General features: G+C 39.9%; 1 protein-coding gene across 2 annotated transcripts; it reads left to right on the top strand.

The window, feature by feature from the left end:
* The first annotated feature begins 12 nt into the window (after positions 1–12).
* Positions 13–12,020, top strand: FAM199X (family with sequence similarity 199, X-linked). Of its 2 annotated transcripts, XR_007628298.1 has the most exons (7): positions 13–220; positions 3,010–3,229; positions 4,816–4,965; positions 5,305–5,466; positions 6,499–6,759; positions 7,669–10,023; positions 10,632–12,020. XR_007628298.1 is itself a non-coding variant. In XM_050310381.1 (6 exons), exons 1-6 carry the CDS (start codon positions 33–35, stop codon positions 7,837–7,839), a joined length of 1,152 nt encoding a protein of 383 aa, XP_050166338.1. In that variant the 5' UTR covers positions 13–32; the 3' UTR covers positions 7,840–12,020. The 2 variants fall into 2 exon arrangements, 1 of the variants encoding a protein (XP_050166338.1); XM_050310381.1 differs by having other exon boundaries at positions 7,669–12,020.
* Positions 12,021–12,582: the final 562 nt, after the last annotated feature.

The raw sequence follows: 12,582 nt of genomic DNA, 5'->3' as shown, positions 1-12,582 counted from the left end.
GCCGCCCCCGAGCCGCCCCCGCGCCCGCCGCCATGACCGAGGAGCCGTACGAGAAGTTCCTGGCCCCCGAGGAGCCGTGCCCGCTGCTCTCGCACCAGCACCCGCCGCGCGGCGGCAGCTTGAGCCTGAGCGAGGAGGGCTGCCTGGACGTCAGCGATTTCGGCTGCCAGCTCTCGTCCTGCCACCGCACCGACCCGCTGCACCGCTTCCACTCCAACAGGTGCGCCCGGGCTGTGCTGAGGGGCCTCGGGGCCGCTGCTGCCCCCGGACGGGGCCGGGCATCCTTGCCCCGCTCCCCTGCCCGGTGCGAGCCGGGTGTGACCGGGCTGAGGGTGCTCCGCTCGCCCTGCTGGGCTGCCCTGCGCTTGGGTTAGTCGGGGTTCGGCTCATCACGTTACTCCTGTCGGCGTGAGCCGGGTCGTTCTCTAAAGATGTGTTTGTTCGTAGGATGACAGACTGGTTTGGGTTGGAAGGGACTCTAAAGAATCATCTAGTTCTAACCCCCCTGGCCTGGGCAGGGATACTTTCTGCTGAGCCAGGTTGCTCCAAGCCTCGTTCCCTTCCGAACGTTTTATTTTTTGAGACTTTTGGTGATTTCTGAGCACTGTAGGGTGGTCAGCTGCAGAGTGGTGTGTTTATAAGAGTTAAAAGCAGGCCTTGCATGGACACCAGGCAAACCTGTAGAGGTTCAGAATGAGTCAGGCAGCTCGGTGACTGCACCGACTCCTGCAGAAACATTTCCATCCCATGGTACTAATGATTGTCAAATTATTCTGCCTGTAATTTGTAGAAAAGATCCATTCAAAAAGTGCAAATACAGCTCTACAAAGAAATTCCAATTGTGCTTATGAAATGAAAATCACAGTCCTGCTTTCCTAAGAACATAATTCTCCTAATGCATAGTATTAAACTTGAATATAGCAATAGCTTTTTTTTTGAGAATAGTCTGTGAGATTTCAGTCACGAACATATGTGTGGGCCAGTTCTAGTTCCTTTTCCAGACTTGCCAGATACTTATACTGATTATTAGTGTTTCTACTGCACACTTATGAAGAGTGAATAATAAGAGAATCTTTTAGTTGAATTTGTATGAAATCATGGAAATTGCACTTTAAAAGTGTCATTCACAAGGGCAAACTCTTAATTATAGATTCTTCAATGATTCAGCACAAACAACCTTTATCAAATATGATACATTTTCATGATAGGGTTCTTAAATCATAAGACACAATTGTGACATGAGCAGTGAGATATATTCTTAGCATATCTGTAAGATAAATGTGTGATAGTCATTTTGTGAGTTTCTCTTTGTGTTGCCTTTCACTTCCCAAGTGTGTTACTTAGATTTGTTCATTTTACAAATGCAGGTTTGTAACTCAGGCATCTTGAGATGGCTATTTCACTTTTTTGGGCAAGGACACACACTCATTAAGCCATTGCAGATGCACAGCTCAATCTGTGGTGTTTGCAAAAGGCTTTCTGTTTTTTGATGTTAAGAGTAATTTTAATGTAGTTCCCACTTGTTGTTAATCCAGTTCACCCCAGTAAGCCTGGCAGACCCTGCTGGGTATGAGAGTGTGAGGGCTGACTGCCTGTACCTGGAGTATCTGCATAGCGGGGTGGTGGTAGAGCCCCTGCACCTCACCCTTTGTGTTGATGGGTCTGGAAACTTTGTCTACTCTGTCTTTTCTTTCATCAATATTTCATGAATTCTGTAACTGTAGTCATGTTGAGAAGTGTGCTGTGTCACTACACCCGTGCTCTGCTCCGTACCAATTGACTGCCCTGCCCACAAAAGTCCAAACTGGTGAAACATTTCACATCTGTAAGGGATCCAGGAAGGGAGGCAGGGCAGGATCTCCTGAATCTGCTAAAAGAGGAGTTTTGGAAATGTCTTGAACATTGGATAAATTCACTGCTGGCCAAGTAGATGTGGGAGTGAATCCATCACAAACATATTTAGCCAACCTGGTATGCAGCCTAAATAATGACAGTGAGGACCAGCCCTTCAGGGTGATGAGGTTGCCCAGCTTTGGCAGTTGGATGGAAGAGGAGTGTTTTTCTAGTTAGCCAGGCTGAAGTGGACAGGCTGATGGAAAAGGAGTTGATTGTGTGGGTTTGTGTGGTGCATTTTAGAAGCCCTTTTCAAATTGTTTTGGCCATATTGCAGTGCTGTGCTGACTCATATTTGTCTCGACCTACTTTTCACCAGTATGTAAAATAAATCCAGATATGGAGACTGATTTCATGAGCTTGTTAAATTCTGACTTACTCTCATTAGAGCAAAAAACCTGTTCTGTGAAAATTGAGTCCTCAATAGCTTTCTTTTAGCAACAGCATTAACTAGCTTTGTAAATGTAAGAGTGAGGGGGGAAATGTGTTTAGTTTTGGTATGGTAGCATTTTCACACAGGTCATTTTCACATCTTGCACTGTTTTATTCCAGTAGCATGTCCAATGTTTTTGACATTCAGAGTTGTGAGTAATGGATCCATAATGTGTTGCCTTATTAAGCCTCAGTTTTGTGGGGGATTATCAGCCTAGAATTTCTTTTTGACTTCTATTTATCCTGATGTCCGATTGATTAACTTTTTAGTTCTGCTTATTTCAATTTTCACTTAAGTTTAAATATCCAAATATATGGAAAACTTTATATTTAGATCAGTGTATTTTAAAAATCCAACCAACAGCAAAAAAAGGCAATTCACATACTACAGGAGTCGTGGCTCTGGGGTGGAAACTGATCATATGTTAAAACAAAGGTGTAATTATACTAACTGTATGTGGATTTTTGCCTGGCCATTTTTAACCTTGGGTTCCCCTTGGTGTTGTTTATGGACTTTAAAAAATATTTTAAACTACAATACTTCAGTTTCCATAATTATAACTCCAGTAAAATGCATGTATAATGCAAGCAAAGTGGAGATAGTTTTAAAAGGCTTAAAAGAATTTTTCAGGCCACGTGATGCCAATGTTTGCTGCTTTCTAATTGTTTTGTCCTGTTTTGCAGGTGGAACTTGACATCCTGTGGAACGAGCGTCGCCAGCTCGGAGTGCAGTGAGGAGCTGTTCTCATCGGTTTCAGTGGGTGATCAGGATGACTGTTACTCTCTGCTGGATGACCAGGAGTTCACCTCTTTTGATTTGTTCCCCGAGGGCAGTGTCTGCAGTGATGTCTCTTCTTCTATCAGCACCTACTGGGATTGGTCAGACAGTGAGTTTGAATGGCAGGTAAACTAGTTCCACTGCAAATGTCAAATTTTGTGTAGACTGTTGTGTGCTGGGTTTAGTTGTAGTTGAAAAGCTGTAGAATAGAACAGAATGTCTTGAGTTGGAAGGGACCCACAAGGATCATCAAAATCCACTCCTGGCCCTGCACAGGACAGCCCCTGGAATCCCACCACGTGTCTGAGGGCGTTGCCCAAACGCTCCTTGAGCTCTGTCAGAGTTGGTGCTGTGACCACTGCCCTGGGGAGCCTGTTCGGTGCCCAACCACCCTTCAGGGGAAGAACCTTTTCCTAATACCCAACATAAACCTCCCCTGACACAACTTCACTGGTCACCAGAGATAAGAGTTCAGTGCCTGCCCCTCCTCTTCCCCTTGTGAGGAAGCTGCAGACAGCTGTGATGTCTCTCCACAGTCTCTTCTTCTCCAGGCTGAACAGACCAAATGACCTTGTCAGCATTTGTTTCTTTGTAACCACTGAGCATAGGAACAGATAACTGAATCTTCAGTGATAAAGAAATGTTTTGTTTAATTTTGTTCCAGCCTTCTTAATCTGGAGGAGTGAGTGAAGGTCATACTTTTAAATTTTGTCGTAAAGCTTAGTCAAAGCATGTAGAGTCCTAAGGGCACAATAAGAAATGAAAAGTTCAGATCCTGTTCCAGAAGATGCAAAAAACTTCAAGACATGCACTGAGATTAGCTCTGAATTTCTGACTGGTTTAGTCTATCTGCTGGTCTTTATGCATTGCAGAAGTTACAAGTGCGTGTGTAATGTGTATAATGCAGCCTGTAGGAACCACTCAGGTTGGATCCCAAAGATTCAGAGCTTCACTGAGCTGTGAAATTTTAATTGCGTGATATACTTGGCAATTGTTTTGAAAAGAAGCTATTTCTTAAGCTGACAGCATGTTTGACTGGTATCTAGCTTTTTTATTACTCTTTGCTTTTTAAGAGACATACTTGATTGGACTTGTAAAATTTTGGAAAGGCTTTTTTGCAGCTCTTTATGGTGTTATCTGGCACAATCTGAGCATGAGTAATCCAACTGTCCCACTTCAACTGGAAGTGCATTCAGAAATCATGTGTCAGTTGTATAAATGAAGTTAGCTGAAGTTCTGCAGTTGCTTCCAGGCAAATGACAGTGATTTTAATTGAATATTCTTGTGTAATTATGGGGTGTGGTATGAATTACAGACCTACTTTGAAATTATCTTCCTTAAACTAGATTTATGCTTTGAAATGGGGGGGTTTAGATTTAAGTTTGGGTTGTAATGGACAATTTTCACCAATGAAAAAGGGAAATAGTTGAAATACCACATCATTCTACTGTTTCCTTAAATGTGGATTTTTAAAACTAGGATTGAGATAAGTGGAGAATGGTGTGAATTGAGTTTGCTGCACTTGTTGTTTGTTGGAAGATTCGAGGGAGTATTGCGGAGTTATGAGTAATTACAAAGAAGTGGTTGGAGTACAGAGATAATCGATGCTTTGCTAATTTGACAGTGTGTTTTGAATGGCTAATAGTGTTAGAGTGATTTACAATCTGCCTACTGTACTCTAAAGCTTTGTTCTTTCTCTTGCACGTTACAAGTTGCCTGGCAGTGACATTGCTAGTGGGAGTGATGTGCTTTCTGATGTTATACCTAGTATTCCAAGCTCTCCTTGTCTGCTTCCGAAAAAGAAAAACAAGCATAGGAATCTCGATGAACTTCCGTGGAGCGCGATGACAAATGATGAACAGGTGACTTTTTTTACTATGTGAGAACTGCAATGTACAGAAGAACTTTCCATTAAAAGATACAGCTTAAATAAAAATATATCTACAGCAATCTGATTGCTGTAGATATAAATGCAGACCTGTACAGCACTGCTTGGTTCTCAAAACTAAATCTTCTTGCCCTTTGGATCTGTAAGAGGCAGTTTAATGCCTACTTAAGTTTTCACCCTGAGTTTTTAAAGATACTCAAGGCTAGAATAGTGATATTTGAGCATGTTTTATCCTATTGGTCCTTCCTGTTTTTCTGTCTCTCATTTGGAATCAATGATACTTTAAAATGACCTGCCTCTCTTTGGATCCTAGGTTGAATATATTGAATATTTGAGTCGCAAAGTCAGTACAGAGATGGGCCTTCGAGAGCAACTCGATATTATTAAAATTATTGATCCTACTGCTCAGATCTCACCTACAGATAGTGAATTCATTATTGAATTGAACTGTCTCACAGATGAAAAACTGAAACAGGTGAGTTAAAGTTTGTACATTTGACTTTGGGGTTTCAGCATCTGATATGTCTTGGAAAATCATATGGACTTGTCATCAATTTTTACACCTAATCATTAGATGTAGAGATATACACTAGAGCACAATATTGTCAATGAGGGAAACCTTTATATGAAAGGCTGTGGCTGTGCATTCTCAGTATGTGTTAAGGCTAAGCTGGCAAGTGTGTATTGTAGGCCTGGTGCTGCTTATGGCAGTGTCGCTCACCTCATGACCATCAGCTAGCTGAGGATCTTCATTTGCTCACTGAATATAAAGTAGCATTTAAAACTCCAGAAGATTGGGATTGGTTGGGGAAGACCATAAATTTTATGTAGAAAGGAAGATAAAAAAATGCGTTTTAAAGATGTTACAAAATAGGAATTATAACAAAGAAGGGTAGTTGGCTGGTAGGGTATATACATCCCACTTCTTAGTCTTTGTGCTACTGTGATGTGTTGTTGGGAAAAGATGTGGTGTCCAAGCAAACTGAATTCCTCAGTGTTACTCTGATTATGATGAAAGTGAAGAGTGAAAATGGAAAGCATTCACTGCTTTTATGGACTTGGCCTATTTCATATTCAAACATTTTTAAGTATCATCTTACAGTAGAAAAGTAGTGCTTTACTTACACCCATTTTTGTTTGAGTATACCTAGCAAAATAAAGGACATTAAGTAAACAGCTTAGTTCAGTTGAACTTGACTGATGTTCCTATTTGGTTTTAAAATAATAACTAACGTAGTAGCAAACATGAGGAGCAGGAGAGGAGAAAAAACCCCAAACCTTGCTACTTTTTTTTCTTCCTTCCATAGTGAATCTAATTTTAACTTAGCTCTCTGGGTGACTGCCAGATGGCTTTGGATTTAAGCAGCCACAGCAAAATATTTTAAAAGTCTAACTGAACCGATGCAATAACTTGATCATTAACAGGCAAATTGCCTTTTCCATGGGAAGGAGCATCTCAGTGCAGCGTTTATCAAGCCTTAGTAACTTTGCTGCCTCTGTTCTACAGGTGAGGAACTACATCAAGGAGCACGGACCTCGGCAGCGGTCAGCGAGGGAGAGCTGGAAGAGGAGCAGCTACAGCTGTGCAAGTACCAGCGGTGTGAGCGGTGCCAGCGCCAGCAGCAGCAGCGCCAGCATGGTCAGCTCAGCCAGCAGCAGCGGCTCCAGCGTCGCCAACTCCGCCTCAAACTCGAGTGCCAACATGAGTCGAGCGCACAGCGATAGTAACTTGTCCTCGAGTGCTGCGGAGAGAATCCGGGATTCAAAAGTAAAGTTTCTAATTATGTAAATCTGCACTAAGCTGTCTTAACTCTTTAAGCTTGCTTATGTGATCTTACCTGGGATGTTTGTCCTGAAGGAACACAGCTAGTAACTGAGTTAACTAGATAAACCAGAGCTGACTATTTGGTATGACATAATCACAAGGAGTTAAAACTCGTGCTCTTGCCATAATTTCTCTTCTAAGAGAAAGCCTGATGTTTGTAGCAGGTCTTATAATTCCTTTTGTTTAGAGTAATGTGAGTGGGCTTGAATAAGGGCTTATGCATCTAACTTAAAAACACACACAGTTTATAAAAAATAATTATTTAAGATTGGTCACCCTAACCTAGGCACAATTTCTGGATACTAAAGACTATCTTGATTGTGTTTTGTTTTTCTTTTGTGTGCTTTTTTTTTTTTCCCAACCAGAAGTTTCATCAGGCTTTTTGAATCTTCTTCAGTTTATTCTTCCATGTGTCCTGAGATTATGTGGTGAGGAGTGACCCTCTGAATCACGTTCCATTTAAAGTAGTACTGTGACAATTGTTGTGTCTCCATAATTTCAATTTCAGGGGTGGAGGAAAGGAGCAGTTCTTGCTTGCTCTTCAACATCTTGGGTTTGTTAATGTAAGACTGTAACTTTTCCCCAGCAGTAAAGATTCCTCCAATCAAAAACTCGACTGTGCAACATCACAGGGTAATGTTGTGCCTCATAACTCAGATATGGTAAATGGTCTTGATATTTTAATATCAGATACAATTTTGAATTAATATTTACACCACCTCTGAGAATTCATATTAGTTATTTTTCAGAGCAAATGTTATTTTAGAGGATAACTTACATTTGCCAACTTTAGAAGTGTTTTCTAATCTACAGGATAAAATCTTATGTTTTGTCTCTTCTTTATTTTGACAGAAACGTTCCAAGCAACGGAAACTCCAGCAAAAGGCCTTACGGAAGAGACAGCTGAAAGAACAGAGACAAGCTCGTAAGGAAAGACTGAGTGGATTATTCCTTAATGAAGAAGTGCTGTCTTTAAAAGTGACTGAGGAGGACCATGAAGGAGATGTGGATGTTTTAATGTGACAGGGGTGAATTTATCAGTGTTCTTTCTAAGCCTTAACTGTATTATCCTTATTGTTTACATATATTTCTTGACCAAATTTTGATTAGTGTTAATAATATAAACCAGATCTTTTATCAAGTGTAATTTTGCTAAGAAGGTCTAAGTATTGAGTAACTTCAGCTTTTTGAGACTAATTTTGCAATAAAGAATTCAGAAACATACATGACTTCTGAAAAGCTGCTGAGTAAATACAATTTCAAGGAAATCTGAACTTGGCTAATATGTTAACTTTACTTGCAAGATGTAAGTCTAGGGGTGCTCTTGGATGACACAAAGCATGCATTGCTATGCTTCAGCTTCTTTGTTTTTTTACAACTTAGAGTTAGTATTCCACTTGACTTGTTCTGTCTTCCTTTCCCATTATTAGGGAGATTGTTTAGCATGAGGAAAAAAAAATCTTTGTATTCTACGGGGCTTTCTTCAGTCTTGCTCTTGAATTGTAGGAAATCAAAGTACTGTCATAAATTCTTTTCTGAAAGTTGCAATTTAACTCAAACTACACAGAAAACAAGAAACAGGACTTCTAATGCAGGGAATCTGTAACAAATACTGCCTAATGCTGTAGTTCTTAGGAAGCAACTAGAATTAAAACAACCTCCAAGAATTGCAGGCTTAGTCTTCAGAAGCTGCTCAATATCTTAGGATTATTGCTAATGGTTGACCAGTACATCCCTTCTCTTTCCATGTAAAGGTTCCAATAAAAATGTCTTTATGCATTGAAAGGACACTAATCTGCAACTAAGATGTTGAGGACACTACTTACAGTAGTTAAGAACTCTACTGGAAACAGAAGTGCAAACAAGTGGCACACAACTTCAGTGTTTTTCTTCTCCAGAAGCACATCTAAATTAGGTACATGTTGTTGACAGGAGAACTTTAATGCAGCTGGATGTTTAGCTGAGGGTATCTTCTGTGTGGGTTGTTACACCAGGACATGTATCAGAATCTCCTTTTGTTGTCTATTGGCTTTTGAAATTTCTCTTGGTAAGAAAATGAGGTAAAATTGTGGCTTTCAGGTAGGGAAGTAAAAGTAGTTTTAAGCTGTTTCCTAATTCTGATGATCTTTAAGGTGATTTTTGTCTTTATTTTGGAACTACTTTTTACAGAACTCCTTCCCCCCGCTGAGATAAAAATAATGCTTCTAAATTTTAATGTGAAACTTAAAAGATTATGAAAGTATTTTTGAGTTCTGAATTTAGTAAATAGTTTTTTATTATCTTGATGCTTCATTACTTTAATTTTGCTCTTGAATTACGGAGTTTGGCAGTTTAGTGTGGCCACAGGTGTCTGTAATTGCAGGATATAGCCCAATCCTGCAGAATTGGGAGACTTGTCGGCTCACTGATTAAAAGCCATGTAGTGTCATTTTTAAGCTCAAGTGTTAGCTATCCCATATGAGCAGTTATTTGGCCACTAACCACGAGTGTCTGTAACATCTCAGTATTTCCTTGAAAGACAAAATGTAATTGCTGCCAATTCAGCTAATTTCAGGGTGCAGTGGTTAAACTCTTGCATGGTAATGGATGAATTCATCATGGAATATTTCACCATGTGTACACTGTAGCAGTTCAGTACAACCTTTATTTTCTGCAGTGACTTTGAAATATGATTGAATTATTTTTTTCTGAAGAAGAATGTACACTTAATACTGTAGAGAATGGAAACTCTGAAGTGAATTGTAAGAAAGGTGCAGTATCTCAGTGTGGTGGAGCATGAAAGTGTGTAACTTTTTTCTGTTCCAGCAGTTCTTCAGAGTTTAAAATGCCTCAGGTTTTGTTGAGAGAAGACCCCCTCATTTTGATGAGGTACAGTTGCTTTTGGTCACCTATCTACTGGTTTCTGGAGATCATGAAACGAGGGAGGGTAGTATTTCCACCTTGATCTTAGGTTGAGCATGTAAGTATAAATTAATCCAAGTGATTAGATGGGTCCAGTTTCTTGTCACATTGTATGAAAAGGTCCTGGATGCCACAATAGCTGATCGTGGTGTGTTGTCTCCAGCAGGTACTTCAATCACTTGTGTGACAGTTAAAATGGAAGAAGAAAGTGGATTTCCAGGGATTCCATGATAGCAATTTATAGCTCTGTAATCTCATAGACCCAGGATGATTATAACATAAGAATACAAAACTCTGAATGTTCTGGTAAGGATGCAGAGTAACATCTTACTTGCCTGGATGTTCTTTGCCAGGTACTCAGAGATACAGTGTTATCTTTGATCTCAGAGAATCAGGCTTGAAGTAGCTGTAGGATTCAAGGGTTCTCACATATTTCTACACATTTGGGGTTTTTTCCCTTTTGTTTTCTCATCATCCATAGTTCTAGTGACATGCTCAGTTTGTGGTGGGGAAAGTTTTTGGTCGAAATCCTGTCTTTCCCTGCTGTGTGCTCTGTGCTTACCCAGGCAGATCCCATCCCTGGAGGTATTTAAGACACCTAAACGTAGCACTTAGGGGCGTGGTTCAGTGGTGGACTTGGCAGTGCTAGATTTAGGATTGGAGTTGATGATCTTAAAAGGTCTTCTCCAATCTAAATGATTCTATGAATTTGTGTTAAATACCCATGGCATTAATCAAACAGCTGGAATTTTAGTTAAACCTGGTCTTGCCAATTCAAGTGTTGGCCATTGTGGCTACAGCTGTAAATTGCTGGGTTCAGATGAAGAGTAACAAACTGCTAAAATAATACATTCTTTTTGTTGTTTGTTTGGTGTTTTTTTTTTTTTTAATCAAATCTCTGCTTTTATTCACAGAGAAAAAAATGTCAAGCTTAAAAGTAAGATAGAGACACACAGGAAAAAGCTCAGAGTTCCATGATTCCATGGTACTGAAGCTGTGTATGTAGGAGCTTTGTACCCACTGCCATATGAATGTAATTAATTTACACTCTGTAAAGGTAACGGTTTGCTTCCATGGTAACTTTTTCTCTATAAAGGCTTAGAAGGAGCACTGAAATTTTGATTGCAATAAGACTGTAAACAATAGAGAACATTCTTTTCTAATATGATTTTAAATACGAGGAAGAAAGCTGCCTGACAAACCTGGTTGATTTCTGTGTGTGTATCCAGTGTCATCTTTTGTCTTTGTTAAGATACCTATTTTTCTTTATCTGGGAAACTGATAAAAAGGCAGTTACAGTATGCTCAGTGTGGGGTGCTTACTTGAAAGAGCAAGAAAAGTCTTTGCAAGACTTTACTAGGGCCTAAATTTTGGTTCTCCTGTCGTGGTTTGAAACCTGTGAAGATCATTCTCTAGGGGGGGAGAAAACCCCAAACCAACCTGCTTGAACTTAGGTACATGCATTGACATCAGAATGCATTTACAATATAGAAACATAAAAAAATGGCAATATTTACAGTTCATCTCTGCTGAATGGCCTGAAGCCATTTCTTTTCTCTTAACACTCTTTCAACTTTGAAATCAGCTGGTGCATTGATCTATAAATATTAATAAACCCAACTGTTTTGGGAGCACTTACAGTTCATTCTTATAAGCCAGATTTTCATGGCAAATGTTGTTAGATTTATTGGTTTAATGTTCTTAAGCTTACTGATCTTGCAGTTCTTGGGCATAGAAAAGTCAACATGCAGTTGTCCATTTAAGGATTGCAAAGATAGTTTATTAATCTATCAAGAGCACATCCTAGTAATATTCAAAGCTTGTCTATTTTGACTATTAACTCTGATGAATCATACTTGCATTCTCTCTCACCTGGCTAACTTTGAAACATTTCCAAATGACAAATTCTTCAGTGTAAAAAAAATAATTGTAATATTGAAGCCTTGAATATAGTTTATAACCAAAGCAAGGGGAAAGTGGGGGGTCTAATTTTTTTTTTGGTCTTTTTTAGGGGGAGAGGGGAGGGTATACATTAGAGTAATGGTACTGCTTAAATTGAGTTGTTTTTTTCCCCCCAGGTTCTCTGCTAATTGTATTGCTAAAATGCACTTTTGTATAGAAAACTGTTCTCTGTACATTCTGTATCTACTTTACACAATGTTTATAGAGATTTTTCTGAAGTTGTGAAGGATTTACTGAAAGCTCTGATGCTGTTGACTTCAAGTTTTCCTTGTATTTGAAAATAGTTATGTGCATATTAAAGTACAGGTTGGAATTAAAATTGATGACATATAGCAAAGATATTCTGGTGAAACTATGTGGTATCTTCTTCAGAGCAGGGGGATTCATATACAGGGCCTGCAGAGTCCCTGTTCAGGCAGAAACTACAAATAAAGTGGCTCACCTTAGTGTTTCTTGATGTCAGAAAGCAAACTGGTCCCTCCTTAACCAGAAGCATTTGTTATCCACAAAATCTGACAAGAATTGTGTCATAGGGAAACAATTCATTGTTGTGAATGATGTAACCCAAGAGCCTGTGCTCGAAGATGTCTGTGCATGGATTTCTGTGCCAGAGGGATTTTCCTATATGTACTCTATCCTGTGTGACTGTGGGCACAGACAGTCTAATCACTGTTGTTACCAGCTGTAAACTGAATCTACTGCTGTCACCCTCAGTACCCACAGCCATCAAACCACCACCTGTCCTGGGATGTTGGGAATCCCTAATAAGACTTGCAAGCTGCCAACCTGCCATGCTTTTATGGTTCACCATGCAGGCACTGAGTGTCACTGCTGTAAATCTGGGTCTCATTTGCCACAGTAGAAGTGGGTGTGTGGGGATGCCAGAAGCTGCAGTGATGCACA

The sequence above is a fragment of the Myiozetetes cayanensis genome, unplaced genomic scaffold (genome assembly GCF_022539395.1).
Source record: "Myiozetetes cayanensis isolate MyiCay16 unplaced genomic scaffold, myiCay2020 scf15, whole genome shotgun sequence".
NCBI lineage: Eukaryota > Metazoa > Chordata > Aves > Passeriformes > Tyrannidae > Myiozetetes > Myiozetetes cayanensis.
This window is presented reverse-complemented; position numbering and strand designations above follow the sequence as displayed.